At 51.3% G+C, this 16,522-nt stretch overlaps 7 protein-coding genes across 7 annotated transcripts; 2 read left to right on the top strand and 5 right to left on the bottom strand.

The window, feature by feature from the left end:
• Positions 1-64: 64 nt before the first annotated feature.
• On the bottom strand, positions 65-801 carry K444DRAFT_627925 (putative biogenesis of lysosome-related organelles complex 1 subunit KXD1; the record flags this gene model as incomplete). The annotated part of the gene is made up of 3 exons (XM_024882863.1): positions 65-146; positions 251-403; positions 455-801. 3 exons carry the CDS (start codon positions 799-801, stop codon positions 65-67), a joined length of 582 nt encoding a protein of 193 aa, XP_024738781.1.
• Positions 802-1,564: 763 nt separating this feature from the next.
• K444DRAFT_357665 (uncharacterized protein) lies at positions 1,565-2,419 on the bottom strand. The gene is made up of 3 exons (XM_024872148.1): positions 2,406-2,419; positions 1,676-2,352; positions 1,565-1,612 (listed from the first exon to the last, which is right to left on the bottom strand). Exon 2 carries the CDS (start codon positions 2,279-2,281, stop codon positions 1,709-1,711), a length of 573 nt encoding a protein of 190 aa, XP_024738782.1. The 5' UTR covers positions 2,282-2,352; positions 2,406-2,419; the 3' UTR covers positions 1,565-1,612; positions 1,676-1,708.
• On the bottom strand, positions 2,417-3,996 carry K444DRAFT_611096 (cytidylyltransferase). The gene has a single exon (XM_024879881.1). The coding sequence runs from the start codon at positions 3,730-3,732 to the stop codon at positions 2,569-2,571; it is 1,164 nt and encodes a 387-aa protein (XP_024738783.1). The 5' UTR covers positions 3,733-3,996; the 3' UTR covers positions 2,417-2,568.
• A 366-nt stretch (positions 3,997-4,362) lies between these two features.
• K444DRAFT_525447 (ATP-dependent rRNA helicase spb4) lies at positions 4,363-6,277 on the top strand (the record flags this gene model as incomplete). Its single annotated transcript, XM_024874447.1, has 2 exons — positions 4,363-4,533; positions 4,580-6,277. The coding sequence occupies 2 exons, from the start codon at positions 4,363-4,365 to the stop codon at positions 6,275-6,277; spliced, it is 1,869 nt and encodes a 622-aa protein (XP_024738784.1).
• Positions 6,278-6,336: 59 nt separating this feature from the next.
• On the bottom strand, positions 6,337-7,389 carry K444DRAFT_357559 (uncharacterized protein). Its single transcript, XM_024872147.1, has one exon. The coding sequence runs from the start codon at positions 7,306-7,308 to the stop codon at positions 6,397-6,399; it is 912 nt and encodes a 303-aa protein (XP_024738785.1). The 5' UTR covers positions 7,309-7,389; the 3' UTR covers positions 6,337-6,396.
• Positions 7,390-9,136: 1,747 nt separating this feature from the next.
• Positions 9,137-10,587, bottom strand: K444DRAFT_586625 (adenosine deaminase). The gene is made up of 2 exons (XM_024877985.1): positions 9,893-10,587; positions 9,137-9,839 (listed from the first exon to the last, which is right to left on the bottom strand). Exons 1-2 carry the CDS (start codon positions 10,379-10,381, stop codon positions 9,195-9,197), a joined length of 1,134 nt encoding a protein of 377 aa, XP_024738786.1. The 5' UTR covers positions 10,382-10,587; the 3' UTR covers positions 9,137-9,194.
• Positions 10,588-11,050: 463 nt separating this feature from the next.
• K444DRAFT_525288 (uncharacterized protein) lies at positions 11,051-12,479 on the top strand (the record flags this gene model as incomplete). Its single annotated transcript, XM_024874432.1, has 3 exons — positions 11,051-11,794; positions 11,843-12,262; positions 12,309-12,479. The coding sequence occupies 3 exons, from the start codon at positions 11,051-11,053 to the stop codon at positions 12,477-12,479; spliced, it is 1,335 nt and encodes a 444-aa protein (XP_024738787.1).
• Positions 12,480-16,522: the final 4,043 nt, after the last annotated feature.

Raw genomic sequence — 16,522 nt, forward strand, 5'->3', positions numbered from 1 at the left:
TCGGACAAGCGACGACGACAACAGATTGCCGAATTAGGAAATTTTTGAGAACTGCAAGGAAAGGCTAGTATTCTGGCGATGGATACCGCGCACGAGCTTGCTTGTATTCCTTGGGGTGCTTTCGAGACGCTTTTGTCTTCATCGATCTGAATTGACGTCAGCTCGATTCTTGCAGAGAGCGCAGTTTAGGAAATAGCCTTTTAGGGCTGTCGCGAGAAGATGATTCTGGTATCAAAATTAGAGAACTTACGAAACGCGCTTTTGCGACCATTCCAAATCTCTCTTCACCTCTCGCGAGTCTGAGTAGGCTTCTGCGAGTCTAGCTTTTGACCTTTGCAGACGCTGTTGCGCCAATTGCTGCAAATCCCCAAGCTCTCGGGTCTTCGCATTCAGCAATCCAGATCTGCGCGAATTGTCAGAAAAGTGGTGGTGTTGCGAGGGGCGGGAAACTTACGTTTGGGCTTGCATCGCCAAAGTGCGGTCAAGAGGGAGCGGATCGCAAGAGCCGGCAAATCGTTCTTGCATGTACTCTTGCATATCAACGTTGTTCGCGGAAGACTGGCTGTCGTCGTAGCCGCTATAGCCGCTCATGCTTCCGGCGTAACTGCTGGAAGTTGCGGAGTATGCAGAGTTTCCGTATGATGGAGCCATCCCGGAACCTGTAGTGACAGACTCGGGAGCCTCAGGAGGAGAAACGGCATAGCTGTATTGTTGAGGAGTGTGATATTGAGAATATTGAACTTTGTGAGGAACGGCGATGGGGAGGGAGGTGGTCTGGTAGTAGGTTTGTTGGTACGCCATGACGAAGGTGGAGTAGTGTCAAACGACAACGAACTAGTCGGTGACAATGAAGTGCGTGTGTGAAGTTGAAGAGTAGTGTGGTGATGTGCTGGTACAACGTCAAGCAATGGGAAGAGTATGTGTCAAGTGATGTGTAGAAGTGAAGCCTTGTTTGTGAAACAGGTTGTTTGTAGGGAGATGAAGTTTGAGAAGTCGCAAACGGATGGAAAGGAAAGAAGAAGGAAAACTCTCCAGACGGTCCCTCGACTTCCTTTTTATACCCGTTGGGAAGGCCCCTCGCTAAAGGAACTGCCAACCATCGAGGAGCATCGAGGGGGATGTCCTTGACCCCGTCTCTGCGTCTGTCTATCTCGGACCCCGCTCGAAGAGCATGAAGATAAGCTGCTTGGCTTTAGGGTAGCAGACTAGTCCCCCCCATCTCTTGCCCTTGGATCCGCGCTCCCACCCTCTCACGTTTGCTCCGGGCCCTCCAAGCCCGCAGTAGTATGGTCGATGGGGTGATCCCTGGAGTTCTGGCTTACGCAGCGGGAGCGGATTGGTCTGGACCAGAGTTTCTATTGCTCAGAGATAGCCGTCATGCCATTGCATGTGCCGAAGCCGGTCTGGATTGGTGGATATGGGGGAGGGGAGCGTTTTCTCGTAGTATGGATTTTCAAGCATGGCAGGCCTACTCGGCGATTTGATATGGAACAAACGAGCAAGCGCGGGCACCCTGGTCGGGGCCAAAAGCAGCGAGGCCTCGAGCGGGCACGGCTGTATGACATGCTGCTGCGTGGAGGGGGCGACGCTCGCTGCTGGATGGGTAATGGCACTGAGCAGTGTAAGGGAGAGAATGAGTTGTGGTCAGGCTGCAACGCATATAGAAATTCCTGACGAGATGTATGTTGCGTTGGCAATTTTTCGAAAATCAGCCCCTCCAAAATTTCTGGACCCCGGTCCGACAAATCCCCCATGACGACCATTGGATGCGACACAACGACATCTGGGGGCACCACGGAACAACCTCACTGCTGCGTCCCGCGCGTGCTCGATCACCGGACTGTCCCGCTATGCGGACGACAGGGGCAGCCAGAGTGATTGATGTCTCCACGCCGGCGAAAGGGGGAGGGAGAGGGGAGGCCACAGGGAGAACAGAGCAGAACGAGCAGGTTCCCGCCCTCGTCGACCACCATCGGAGGCAGAAGAGCAGCTGAGCCTGGGATGACAACCTGCTGTCTCTGCTCCGATGAAAATCTGCGCCAGGCAGGTCCCCGTTTTGTGCGATCCAACGGTGCGCAAACCCACAGCCGAACACCGCAGGGCTGTGTATGGAATGCAACTGGGCCAATGGGGCTCTTAAGGCGAATGTTGCAGAAGTCCAGAAGAAGGACAGCCAACATGGCCAGCATGTCGAGCATAATGCCGACCAGCAGCTCGGATCAGCCTGCTGCTGCATGGCCAACGAATCCCCATATGCTTCCACAGAGTCAGTTCGTTGCATGAGAGCCGTTACCGTACATTTCGAACATCAGATGCGGATGTCCTATGAGAGCTGCCAATTTACAGCCATATCTTGCCCAATTTAGTCAGGGCACTTCAGATTCGTGTCACTGTCCAAACAATACCGGGTTACTATCTCAGTTTACAGACTTTTCAAGGTAAGGTAATGAATCCTGACATGGAGACGGAACGAGCACATCCTTATTTGACTTTATTCTAGTGTACGCAATGTGTCAGCCCACCGAACGCCTGCCCATTCCCACAGCCTCGGGACATTACTCATGCTTTCTAACCAAAGATCTTCAAGAATCCCCACATCCCCATGCCGCTGAGGACCGGTATCGTCAAGTTGTCATCCCATCCAAAGATGTCAACCACTTCGCTCGCCGAGGCAACAAAGCCCGTCCATAAACTCATTAATCCCAAAGCCCACCCTCCAGAAATGCTTGCCTGAGCCTCGGTCATGCCGACAGCACTCCTGACAGCCGTTGGAAGGGTCAAGGTCCCTGTGAACATAAAAGGGAAGTTGTCGTTATCAACAAATGAACTCATTCGTGGAGCTAGCCAGCCCCAAAAGTAGATCGAGGTGATGACACCCACGAGGAACGCAGCAAGTGAGCCTGCAAGCGACTTTCCGCGTCTGATACGAGGCGTATAGCGTCCATACAACCGTCCAACAGTACTGGCGGCTGTATCACACCAACTAAGGAGGAGGACACCCATCATTCCAACATCCTTAGGGAAGAAGGCGAGTACGATCCAAGCGCCGAGAAGATACCAGATGACCCCGTTCCAACCATCGTACTCAGTTTCCCGCATGAGAGCACCAAGTACGCGAACATAAAATCGGTTGAAGGAAGGATAGGTGTGTCGCAGATAGTCGGCGGTTGCGATTGGCACGAGGGCCGCCATTAGATAAGGAGTGATGGAAGTGGTTTGTACGCCGGAAACATATAGCCAGAGAGAGAAGAATCCGATAGATACGTGCAAGAGCTTTCTTGGTACCTCATGTCGATGTACAAAAGATCGCCATTGTCTGTGAATAGGAATCAAGCCCAGCGGACTCGGGCTTCGACTGATATCCCTCCAACTCCAGCCAAAAGTTCCGCTTGCGCTCGCCGGTGAGAGATGGCCGTTCGTTACGTGTCCGTTACCATTCTCTATAACTGGCTCTTCTGGTATCGTGGAAGGTTTTGTCGTCGCTTTGGCGGCTGGCTTTCGAATTCTCATAGGACTTCGGCTTTTGGACCTCGGCTTCCGCAAGTCGCCGTTCACCTCCCCGTCTTCGTCAATATCATCATCGCCAACTGGTACGGCAGCTTTCTTCTTTGCGGATCTTGTCACTGGGCCGAAGTACCCGTCCTGCTCACTTTCTCGGGCTTCTGAAGGCGTTGGCGAGGGTGAGATGACTCTCGGAGTCGCCGGAATGGGATTTGAAGATGATCGCGACATGGTGAAAGGTGGTAAAGAAGGCATACGAATAGCCCCAGTGAAGAGCCGTCCGATTTCTGTGACTCGAAGGAGCCAGGAGGTTGAGTGGAGATGTTTATCTTTGCGTGAAGCGCGTATTGTTGATACTGAAGGAGAGGGCGGAGAGGAGGCTGTTAGCTCCAGCGGAGGGGATGGAGCAGAGCAGAACTGCGCTGCATCGTTGAAGAAAGGTATGGTGGCTCTCTCTGTGCCGTTGAAGTGGCACACGGAACTTCTGGGGTGGTGATGGTGACGAAAGGTCACGATAAAGACAACTTGGAAATATCTCGGTTCCCTTGCCCCTGTCGTGTGCTGAGTCAAATTGATGTCACATGCGAGAAACACAGAATGTGTGGTGTCAAAACAATGGTGAAAGCACAAGTAAATAACAATTGTACCTAGTGCAGTGCTGGCAGGAGCGGTTCCATCATTTTCAACGAGTCAAAAATAAAAGTGGTATTTCGTGGACCATTCGATGCAGTATGTCAAGACATTTGTCGAAATTCCGAGGTTCCGGATTCCCAGCGCACGCTAAGCGATAGCGATAGCGATAAGGATCTATGCTAGAGAAATTTTGCCAGAACCTTCAACGGCAGAACAAGTGTATGCGCCATGGCTCCCGAGTCAAACAAGAAGAAAGATCCTAGAGCTTGGGACGGTCTGACTCCTCCTTTGGCAGAATGGATCTTAGACGCCATTGCCGCCATGGGGTTTGGGAGAATGACACCCGTCCAAGCCTCAACTATTCCCCTCTTTCTGGGTAACAAAGACGTTGTTGTCGAGGTACGGCTTGTTTATTGGCTCTCGAGTATTTGGCTGACATTTCCAGGCTGTCACTGGTAGCGGAAAGACTTTGGCCTTTTTGATACCCGTTGTGGAAAAGCTATTGCGATTAGAAGAGCCCATCAAAAAACACCATGTTGGCGCAATCATTGTCTCACCAACCCGTGAGCTCGCGACCCAAATACATTCCATTCTTCTCTCTCTCCTCGCCTTTCATGGGCCATCGGCGGAAGCCTTAAAGCCTTTGGAGGAGGACGAGAAGAGAAAGCCATCACCCAACCTCACGGTTGTCCCCCAACTTCTTCTCGGCGGGACAACGACACCGGCGCAAGATCTTAGCAGATTCCTCAAGAATAGCCCAAACCTTCTTATATCTACTCCTGGAAGACTTCTCGAGCTTCTCTCCTCCCCGCATGTTCACTGCCCGCAATCTTCATTCGAAGTGCTTGTTCTGGATGAAGCAGACAGGTTACTGGATCTAGGGTTCAAGGATGATTTACAGCAGATCTTGGGACGTTTGCCAAAACAAAGACGAACAGGACTGTTCAGTGCCAGTGTCAGCGAAGCCGTTGGAGAAATCGTGCGAGTCGGGTTGAGAAATCCGGTCAAGATTGCCGTGAAAGTTAAGAGCGCGACTGGAGATGACAAAAGAACGCCAGCAAGCCTACAAATGTCATACTTAATGACCCCACCAAGTCACAAATTTCCTGCACTCCTCTCACTGCTATCTAAATTAGATCCTACCCCCCAGAAGACGATTGTCTATCTCTCGACTTGTGCGGCGGTCGACTACTTTCAACACATCCTCTCTGCATTACTCCCCGCTCAATTCTCTCTGCTTCCACTTCATGGAAAGCACCCACCCAACATCCGACAGAAAAATTTCTCAAAATATATCACAGCCGTCACCCCAACTATCCTTCTCACGACCGACGTTGCGGCACGAGGTCTCGATATCCCTCAAGTCGATCTTGTCGTCCAAATCGACCCACCTTCCGACCCGAAAGTCTTCCTCCACCGCTGTGGACGAGCAGGTCGAGCAGGTAGAAAAGGCCTGAGTGTGATACTCCTCCAGCCTGGTCGAGAAGAAGACTACATCCCCTTCCTCGAAGTTCGAAAGACACCGATTTCTCTTCTGAAGCATCCCGCAATATCAATCACAGACAACGATGCGAATCTCGTCACTTCCAAAATGCGAGAAGAAGTCCTAGCGGATCGGGCTCTATACGACAAAGGTCAACGAGCTTTCGTGAGCTGGGTGAGGGCTTACTCGAAGCATCAAGCTAGTAGTATCTTTCGAGTTGCTGATCTCGATTGGGCGGAGCTAGGTAATGCTTGGGGCCTTGTCCGCCTCCCTAAGATGCCCGAGTTGAAGAAATGGGATGGCGACAAAACGTTAGGTGTGAAACTAGATATGACAGAGTATGCTTATAAGGATAAAATCAGGGAAAGGGCTAGGAGAGTGGCAATGGCAGAGGAGAAGAATAAGGAGCCGTATGCGCCAAGTGAGGAAGCGCTGAGGAAGAGGAAGGAAAGAGAAGCGTGGAGTCAGAAGCATGAGCAGCAGGATGTCAAAGAAGCTAGGAGGGAGAAGAAGAGGAGAAAGTGGGAGGCTGAGAGATTGGAGAAGATGACTGAGGAAGAAAGAGCCAAAGAAAGGGAGGTTCAGGAGTTGGTTGAGCAAGTTAGAAAAAAAAGGCTGGAGGAAGAAAATGATGAGGAGTTCCGAGGGTTTGATGAGTAGTTGAATACATTGTATGACATCCCGTATAGTGCCACTGCCATGACGTGAGCCCCTTGAGCCAGTAAATGTGAATATATAATTGCATTTGCAAATGTGTTCGTATTCATGCAGCTCATTCTTCAGGCCATCCCTCGACCACCTCTCCTGGGCTGGTTCTCTAACCAAGTCCCAACTGATGGCAAGCCCTTCTCCTTCTCCAACCTCGCCCAAGGATTTTCATTAAACGTGGGATCATAATAATCCTCATACCACTTCTCATTTCTCTCCCCTCGCTCCCTACCTCCTCCCCCACCCCTGCCCCTTCCTCTTCCACCTCTCGAACTCGTACTCGTTGCCTCACTAAACGCCCTTCCTCTTGATGCAACTTGCATGAATTCCGTGTCGCTTGTTGCTGAGAATGCTGGTCGCTGCGGCAAACCAGGCGGGGGAGGCAGCAATGTACTTGTTTCCGTGCTTGCGTCCCCATCTTCAGCATTGGGTTCAGTGCCAATTCTTGCAAGAATTGCGTCAATGCGCGCCTGCATTTCCGCTGCTTCTTTTGGAGAAACCTCGCTGGTGTCGACACAGGGGGGTCTTTCATCCTCTCCCCTCTCTTGTCCAACGTCTGCGGGCGCAGGTAGACTTGTGTCCACATATCTCGGACCTTCTCCCTCCTCCGTATCACCACCATACCCTCCTCTCAATCCCGCTTCAATAGGCGGAGGCAAACTCGTGTCCATATATCTCGGACCCTGCAAATCCTCTTCCTCATCCAAATCAAGCTCAATCTCATCCTCATTGCCCCTCTTCTCTCCCAAAACCCTCATCTTCCCCAACGGCACGTTATTTCCACCACTCCCCGTTCCCTTCTTCCTTCCCCGATCCAATTTCTCTAGTTCTTGTCCTTCGACAAAAGCATCGGTCGTGGGGTTGAACTTTCGCTTTTTCGTGGGAGGCTTTTGGGATCCGAAGGCGGAGAAACCCATGAATGCTGCCATGGCGTTTGCATCTTCATCTTCGGAGATTTCGGGGGAGTTGCGATCGGGTTCCATTGTTCTTGTGGAGGGATTGATTAAGGTATAAAGTTCAAGGAGGCGAGGCGGATTCTCAGCCTCGAGTGCGGCAGCAAGCGCTAGTGTGTATTTTTAGGCGTTTCGAGCTGCCTGTTACTCCTCTTTCAACATCTTTCTTTTGAAGTTTCATCGCGATTTCGCAATCCCTAGTCCGCTTTCCCGCATGGTCGACCACTCTTAAACCCCGATGCCTTTATTTATCGTCATCCATCATTCGTCTGCGGGCCCCCAAAGCCAGTAGCTCCGCTATGTCAGCTTTCTGTTTCATAAGACATGCAGTGTCCTTGGAATGGATCTCTATAAGTTGTTAGCGATTGTGGACTCCCCAAGCTGGGATCCTGCAAGTTTTAAAACTCTAAGTGCTCCCTACTGTCTTTCATCCGATTTCCTCCTCCTTCCCAGTTCTTCCTGCGTCCAATGGCGGCCTTTCAAAGCGAGTTCAACACGGCTTGCACGAAGCCAACAACACCCTATCACTTCGTTGACGGAGGCGATATTAGAGGCATCATGGATATTTTATGGCCGTCAATAGCATCATTATTGCTTTGTACCCATTCAATCCAATATCTTACCGTTCCATACCCAAAACTGTCTAAAAACTGAAGAGAAAGACAATGTTGCTCGTTATTTAGCGTCGCTCGAGAGTCTATGCACACGGTGCTGGCATTGGTTGTGCCAGAAGTCACGGTACGAATATCCCTAGTCGATTACCTTGCGGCTCGAGCGTCGGAGAAGGAAATGGAGAAATGACCTTCAGAAGATGGCACAGAATGGAGTCTTACTCATACTTTTTTTTGCCAATATTGGAGGATTCGTTTTTCGGTATCCTCCCTCGTTGCCACAAGCGGATCGAAGTCTATCAGACTCTACGACTCTTTCTAAAGAAGCGACATCCAATCAATCTGTCAAGCATGCAGGCACAACGGAGCCGATGATCAGCGATCCTGAGTGGCAAACCTTACCCTCGAATCAAAGAACGAAGAATCACAAGTACCCGTTCGGTCCTTCTTCTTGTCCTTGTCAGTATGAAGGCAGAAGTGCAACTTATCAATCTATGTCTCTCGAGAATATTCACGCTCACAACTATCCATTCCGGAACGGAAGATTCAGGATGAATCCTAGTTTTATCAAACCATTCTCGTCGGACACGAACACGAGTCACATCAGTCAAGTCAAGCGTTCTGTGATTCCGCCAATCAAGAATCAGCTGGCCGTATTTTGTTCTACCAATTCATCAAAAAGGTGGATCGCTTTGTTGGGGATTCCTGGGTGCTTGACGCCAAGCAATTGCTAATGGCTCGAGAATTCGGCATCATTAATAGATTGCCTTCTACTTATTCGAACGATTTAAAATACCAAAGCAAGGGCGATGCGCTCCTCAAGTTGACCGCCATGGGTCAAATCATCTACTTAGTATTTGGAACTTCGAATTTCCAACTTCTATCGAACGATTGTTATGGCGAATTGCTTACCCCGTCATTGTTATCCTTCCACTGCCATCCCTCGCGAGTTTCGGGCCTCCTAACCTCCCAGGGAGTTAATCGCTCGCTTCGTGAAGAAGAGGGAGGACAGAAAGACGTTCATACTGAGGCGGCGTTGTTCTTGTCCATTGCGAACGGTTTGGTGATGGTAATGTTTTCGTGTAGTTTGTTTGCCGGTTGTTTATGCTTTGCGAGGTTGTCAGAGCTCTCTTTTATCTTCCACCAGGGGCGTTTTTGACGGCGGATTGGCTCGCTGCGATTCCTCATCTTAGCTAGATATCTCAATTTAGGATATGTCGAATGAATGACTGGTCTTCGTCTTGTGAGCTCTTTCCACTGACTTCCATTATAATATTTGACATTCATGTAAAACACGAAGAGCAGCTACCTAAATACAGCCTCCTTCACGAAATGCTCAATATCTGCTCTCATCTGTCCCTTCGCGTCCTCAGAAGCCCAACACATATCCACAGAATCCATCTGTAACTTCACAATCTCCTCATCCGTGAAGCCCCCCATCATCTTCGACAACCTCAAGTTGTCAACGATCCAATTACTCTCGACATACGCAGGACTATCGCTGCTAACATTAATCAATACACCCGCATCAAACAACCTCCTCACATATCCAAACACATTCTCCTCCTTGTGGTGCCTCACATATGCCCACGGGCAAAGCGTCATCCCAATCCCCTTCGTCTTGATTTTCTCCACCAGCTCCGGAATTTCAGCAGCATCAAGGCCATGATCAATCCTATCAGCTCCGGTCCCACCAAGCTCACAAGCAACTTGACGAATATGCTCATAGGTATCCTTCTGCATGACATCGCAGTGACAAGTAAGTTTAAACCCATCCTTCTTTGCCCTCCGATACACTTCACCAAAGAGCAGAGGAGGCCGATTGTATTCGTTAGAGTCAAGTCCAATACCAACAATCATGTCTTGGTAAGGCAGAGCAAGCTCATAATGCTTCATCGCGTCCTCAGGGGAGAGGTCACGAAGGAAGCACATGATGTAGTTTACCTTTAGCTATTATCATCAGCTCTCCCATCCTATCAACAAACAAGAAACCATTTACTCACGCCTAATTCTACCTCCGCCTCCTTCTTCGCGCTTCCCAAACCCGTCATTAAAGTACCGATCTCAACACCCCGCCTCGTATGCGCCTGCACATCAAACATCGCCTCACAATACACAACGCCCATCTCCTTCGCCCTTCCAAAATATGCAATAGCTAAATCGTGAAAGTCTCTCTCAGTCTGAAGAACCTCCATGCCTCCATAATACGCTTCGAAGAAAGCGCTGAGACCAACGCCCTTGATGCTCCGTGGTTGAAGGAGGTTGTAAGCTTCTTTCAGCTCTTCTAAGGTGTGGAAAGTCTTGTTCAAGCGGAGGGAATGCAATGACATGTCATTGCGTTGGGCGAGCTGCCAGCGAAGTTCTGGGGTTAGGGTGCCTTCTAGGTGCACGTGGAGTTCGAGTTTGGGGATTCTGTTGATAAAATGGTCGTTTGTAGAGCGGATTGAAGCTTTCCAGGCTTGGAGAGTGGCATAGGGGATTGGTGGATCCATTTCAGGTGCTAGTCATTTGCTTGGGCGTAGAGATGAGAATGCGGTGCCTTAGTATGTAGTCTAAGTTTGGTAGAATCGAAGAGTGGGGGTAAATCCAAGGAGAATAGTAGCTGGTCAAAATTAAAGTACAAGACAGTCGAAGTGAGGTTATGGATCTGGTTCTTCGAGTCGAATAGAGAGTTGCAATGAATCGAGTTAGCTTGGGGGCTGGGGAGTTCGGTTCAGGGGGGAGAAAGCTCGGCTCGCTGAAAGTTTACCCCGAACTTGACAAGCGAATGAATAGGGGAAGCTGACTGACTGACCCGGCTAGTGAACTTAGGCTGTTGCCCCACGAATGACGCTGCCACACCGCGGCTTTCTGGCCGCCTTCTCCCTTTTCCATCACACGCGGAAAAGGCAACGGATAATTGTAAGTGCTTGGAGTTTTTCATTTCTCGCCTCATCCATTCAACAAAATTCCCTCTTTCATCTCTTCATCCCTCGTCTATAAAAGTCACCTCTGCTTTCATCCAAAAAGTCACAACTCGCAAGTTGCAATTCCCTTCTCCCTCAAAGGTCTCTCCCCTCGATTCAAGACCCCACTTCCGGCATCGGACACCGGACAGATCCCATCCAAAACCCAGTAAACATCACGAGATCCCAACAGGAACAATAGAAAACAGGAAAATAATGCCTGAGAAAGTCGCCTTTCTCGGCCTCGGAGCCATGGGCTTCGGCATGGCCACAAACCTCATCAAGAAAGGCGTTCAAGTCACCGGCTACGACGTCTGGGCCCCCACTCTCGCCCGCTTCGTCTCGGCCGGTGGCTCCTCGGCTACGACTCCCAAGGAGACGGTCAAGGATATGGAGTTCGTGGTCTTCATGGTTGCTACGGCGGCCCAGATCATCGATGCCATGTTCCACGAGGAGAATGGGGCGCTTTTGAGCTTGAAGAAGGGGACGACGGTTATTCTGTGTAGTACGGGCCCGCCGGAGTATACTCCCAATGTGAGGAAGTTGCTGAACGAGAAGGGGCGGAGTGATGTTTTCTTGGTTGATGCTCCGGTTTCTGGGGGCACGATTCGGGCGGCGAATGGGACGTTGACGATTCTTGCTGCGGGCGAGGAAAGTGCTCTGGGAAAGGCAAAGGGGACGTTGGAGTTGATGGCGGGGAGCAATCTTTATGTTATTCCTGGAGGGTTGGGTGCAGGGACTAAGGTCAAGATGGTGCACCAGGTGCTTGCTGGTATTCACATTTGTATGACGAGTGAGGCGATGGGATTTGCTGCTGCAATGGGCGTGAATACCATGAGAGCTTATGAGGTGTTGAAGGCCGGGGAAGGTATGAGCTGGATGTTCGAGAACCGGGTGCCTCATATGCTTGTGGAGGACAAGACGGTATATTCGGCGTTGAATATCATCGTGAAGGATATGGTGAGTTCAGAGCCATAGTCTTCATTCACGTGCTGACTGGTCTTCCAGGGGATTGTTACTGCTGGCGGAAGAGGTGCTGGCTTCCCCCTTTTCTTGTGTTCAGTTACCGAGCAAGTTCTGGCAAGTGGAGTCAGTGCCGGACTGGGTGCTATTGATGATGCAGCACTCGTTGGCGTTTACCTCCCGGAACATCCAACCCTCGTGCTGAAATTAGCCTCTGCATCGACAACAGCCGAGGAAGACGACAAGAAGCTAAAGATCGTTGTCCAAATCATGGCTGGTGTACATCTTGCAGCAGCAGCAGAGGCCATGTCACTTGGCATCAAAGTCGGCCTGGAGCCGAAGCAGCTCTATGGAATCATTGCCGGGGCAGCAGGAAATAGCTTCATGTTTTCTAATCGAACTCCGCAACTTTTGAGTGGAAAATGGACGTCGCCGAAGACTGTTGATGATGTTATCGCTGAGATGGTAAGTCTTTTTAAGACGATTGTAGGAACGATGCTAATATCAATAGACCGTGTCGATAGAAGAAGCGAATAAGATGAAGTACCCGTTGCACTTGGCAGGGACTGCGTTGCAGCTTTTCGAATTGGCGTCGCTGCGTGGATTGGGGAAAGAGCCGGATGTTGCTGTATCGAGAGTATGGGACGGTGCTGAAGGACCTTTGTTTCCGAAAAGCGCTTAAAACCATAAAGGTTGGATAGTATTGAGTCTGAAAACTGTTGGATTTCTATAGTAAAAGATTTGAGGAACGCTTCGTTGCGTTGCGTTGTATCGACAAAAATCGAAGTGGAATCAGTGATCTAGAAAGGGATTTTGTGCCATAGCATGTAGAAATCCGCCAAATATGAGGCTCCTCATTGCAACCTATCCATCGTGAAGTGCCTCTTCTTAAGCCCTATACTGAACATGTTGCAACTCTGCGACATCAAGTGCTACTACACTCCATTCTCCTTCACGGGCTGCTGGAGCTGATCTTCTGTGAAGCTTCAATGAACCAGCGCCCACCAGTCTTGATGAACATGATTATTCGACTCTTCTGCACACTCCAGGGAGAGTGAGAAGGAGGTATTTGGTAGTTCAACCAACCTGCGGACTTGAACAATTCAAACCTTCTTACCCACATCTCGTCTGTTCATGATAGCCTCTCTACCACTCCTCACAAGGCCATCCCTCCCCGTCACTCACCGTTCGCAGAAAAATTCAACGTCCCCTCCCGCGCTACCCCCCTTTTCTGCATCGATAACCCCGGCACGCGCGATAACTGTGATAAGGATCCCGCTGTCACACAACGCACGAACTTCATTTTAATTTGGATAATCTGTCGCGTGTTGGCCATGTGGACTATTTTTGCCAAGTTGTTTGTGAACGCCGAATGGCACGCTCGGACACCGAAAATGGCTATTTCGGATTTGGAGGCGGAGGTCCAATTGGAATCGGAAGAGAGGGCAAGGAAAATTCTAAGTACCGAAATGGAGGAAAGGGGACGCGCGGAAGTGTTTGTGAGAGGTTCGGAGGAGACGGGGATGCTGTCAGTCACGCACCGACGTGCAGAGGCAGAGGCGTTGGTAATACGATGATGCACTTGGTCGGTTGTAGCTCTGTGGTTTGCTCTGTGGACGAAGTTCGAACATATTTGGGAAGCAGAGCGCCTGAAAGCTTGCGGATTTGGAACGGAATGTTGAACCGTTTGAGGCGTTCAGAAGGTGGTAGAAGAAGGAGATGGGGAACAGGTGGAGCCGTGTTTCGCGGGACGGGTGTGAGCACGGAGCGCGGTGAGACCGTGTGATTGCGAGATGAGGGCCATGTGGTGGAACGGAGATAAGAGATGGGGAACGGGAACGGGATGGGATGGGATTCGGGGCTGTGCCTTCAATGAGGCTGTTTCGGGGGCGCGGGATTGAGGATGTGGTGTTCTTGTCCTACACAGCATGTGCTTGTGGCTTGTAGGAAGGTAATTTTGGGTGTTGTTGAGATCCGAGAAATGATATCACGTTGCTTTGGTTGAGATGACGAAGGGGGGAAGGTACCTTCCCAGAGGAGCTCGCAAGGGTCTCCTCTTCCCCAGAAGTATGGCCTCTGGAAGCTGTCACCTTCTTGATCCGTTCCGTTTCGTGCCTGGAATTGACCTGCTGAGTTCAGTGCGCTTCAACCCGACGAGCCGGTTTGTTGATGCCACGCCGCACTACGGAGCACGGATCTGTCTCCGGCTCTCCCGAATGGTGCCGGCGACGAGTTGGCGACGAATGTGACATGTCGTAGTGGGGGGTGACAGCTTACCAAGTTGCCAGACATAAAGCGAAACATCTCGTTGGGATCTTGGGACCCAAAGTGCGGCAGCGCGGATGATGAACGGCGTCCCGAGGGAACGGTCGGAAAACTGATTTCAAACCCCGAACTCTATGGAGAGAGCTTGCTGGGAGAGGAGACACTCCCGTGACTGAGCTGGGGTCCATTCCGTGTGTCGGGGAGGTTCGTCAGGAGACTCAAATCTAGAAGCTTCCAGTTTGGAGGAGGAGGAGCGGATGAGCGTGGGGGAGATGCACAGTGACGCTTCTGCGGTTTTGGATAATGGGAATTGCTTTTCGATCTTGCAGTGATTGCTTGGGTGCACTTCAAGGTGGGCAATGCATACTGCACGGAAGTTGGGTCCCGAGCAGGGCACAAGTGCGATCGATCATGCTCTTGGAAATGAAGAATTTCCATGCGTCGGAATATGTCTGCATGGCGGGAAGGAAGCCCACCTCAATTTTGTCGGCTGGGACAAGCGGAGCGGGGCGTGGCAGACACGCGATTCCAACTAGAGGCTGAGAGAGGCGCGCTCTTTGGTTCTTCTTTCCGCACAACACGCCAACGTGCTGAATTGGACTTACTGTAACTTCCTCCATATGTTTACGAGTTGAAGTTCAGAATCGACGATGAGATGAAGGGATAGAGGATGAAGGATGAAGATCTCTCGTGCCTCGAGCAAATTATTATTGGCCACATGCTTTTGCGGTCTCCCAACTGTTCACTCCGGCGCTGGGTCTCACGGCCCACGGGGAAGGCTTCCTCTGTCCCGCCGCCCGCCGGCGTGTTTATGCTTGTTCGTGGTCACTGGCCCACTACTGGCCCAGTGAGGAGGGCCGCCCCTGTTCTGTGGCGAGGTTCCGCGTTGTATCTCCGCGTCCAAAGCGCTGGGTTCTGCCGTGAAAACGACTTGCGTGAACCGGCCATGACATCCATGACATCCCACCGATCCCGCTGACATAACCGAGTTTGACCACCCATTGACCAGTCGCTTCTTCTTGCGTTGTGGCAACACTGGCAAGCCATGCGTGTCAAGCTGAGCGAAAAATCACCGGTTGGCTCATGCGCGCTTCTGACCTGCTCTTGGCGTCCGTGGCGGAAAGAGTCCCTCCCACCGCGATACTGGGAATTTGGGGCATCGGGGAGAGGCATCCTTCGTCCTAATTTCCCCCCTGTCGCTGGCCGCTGGCGGCACTTGAGGGCTGGTAAATTACCTTGGGCCTGTTTGTTGGACCAACAGATGAGGAAATTGTGATTGTGATGTCGAGATACTTCTGGCGTCTACTGTAGCTTTCTGTTGGCACGGCGGTGGTAGTCACATCATGAAGGAGTCTCAGAGTGAGGTGTGTCCTCTTGTGCAACCGCGGTGACTTGTGTGCGAAAAGCACGGTGACGACTGACTGACCAGAACAGACCAGGGAGGCATTGGAGGCATTGGAGGCCGCAGCGATAAAGATCTGATGATCTCGTTCGCCCCCCCCTTGCCAATGGTCACAGCGCGAAAAGCATCCCGCCCGTTTGGGCAATTTTTTCAGCAGGGGAGTCAGGGACACTTCTGCTGGCGGGTGCTCACTGCTCACTGCTCAGGATCTGTGTCTGTCTCCCTGAGGCTTTAGCAGTGCTGAGTGGCTGCACGCACAGCTTTTCAATAGTACGAAGTGGTTGGACTGCTCAAATCGAGTCGATCAGTTCAGCTCCTTTTGGAGAGGATGCGCTCCAGCTGAGATGAAATCCGCCATTTGAGATACAGTACGGAGTACCGTACTGTACGAGAAAGGTCGGACTCCGTAGTGGCTGATTGGCTGCCTTGGGATGAGGTCCAGACCAAATCGCTGGCCCGAACGACCCCGCCGGCTGCAATTGCTTCTGCTTGTGCATGCTGGTCTGTCGGTTCCCCCACAGCGTCAACGACCTCATCGGCAGTCAGGCAGAGCAAGACATCCTATGCCTCGGCGGCGTGGCCACGGAGAATGACTCTGGCTTCTGGACTTGCAGAGTGTCGCAAAAATGCTTCCTTTTCATGCCGCAACGGCCCTCGGTCTCTCGGGAGGGAGACTTCCTTCACCGTTGGGCAGTATCTTGTGGATTGTGGTAAATTGATCAATATTCGAGCCCAAAGTCTAGTAAAGACGACCATCGATCGACCAGGCCTTTGACGGGCCGGGATTTGCATTTCCTGCGAAGCCCAGAACGAGCCTTTGTGCGTATGCCCAGGCGGTCACTAGCACAGGGAGCACTCGGTAGTCATAGTTGAGGTCGTAGTTGAGGTCGTAGTCGTCGTCGTTGTCATGTATGTTGCATTGTCTAGCCCCTGCAGTCGGGTTGGCAGCGCGCAGGCATCGAGGACGTCGCGAAAGGGGCGAATCCCCACTCCGCTGCCCGGACAGGCGGCTGCTCCCTCCCTCCCAACTCTCCAATGCCCATGACGCCCAGCAACGA

Source organism: Hyaloscypha bicolor (genome assembly GCF_002865645.1).
Source record: "Hyaloscypha bicolor E unplaced genomic scaffold K444scaffold_55, whole genome shotgun sequence".
Taxonomy (NCBI): Eukaryota; Fungi; Ascomycota; class Leotiomycetes; order Helotiales; family Hyaloscyphaceae; genus Hyaloscypha; species Hyaloscypha bicolor.

What these genes read in the sequence shown, in the direction of transcription:
- K444DRAFT_357665 (XM_024872148.1), bottom strand. Translation starts at nt 2,281, where the DNA reads ATGCAACGAACTGACTCTGTGGAAGCATATGGGGATTCGTTGGCCATG.
- K444DRAFT_611096 (XM_024879881.1), bottom strand. Translation starts at nt 3,732, where the DNA reads ATGTCGCGATCATCTTCAAATCCCATTCCGGCGACTCCGAGAGTCATC.
- K444DRAFT_357559 (XM_024872147.1), bottom strand. Translation starts at nt 7,308, where the DNA reads ATGGAACCCGATCGCAACTCCCCCGAAATCTCCGAAGATGAAGATGCA.
- K444DRAFT_586625 (XM_024877985.1), bottom strand. Translation starts at nt 10,381, where the DNA reads ATGGATCCACCAATCCCCTATGCCACTCTCCAAGCCTGGAAAGCTTCA. An exon ending in AGGCGGAGGTAGAATTAGGC is followed by an intron (nt 9,840 to 9,892) that starts GTGAGTAAATGG and finishes TGATGATAATAG; the next exon opens with CTAAAGGTAAACTACATCAT.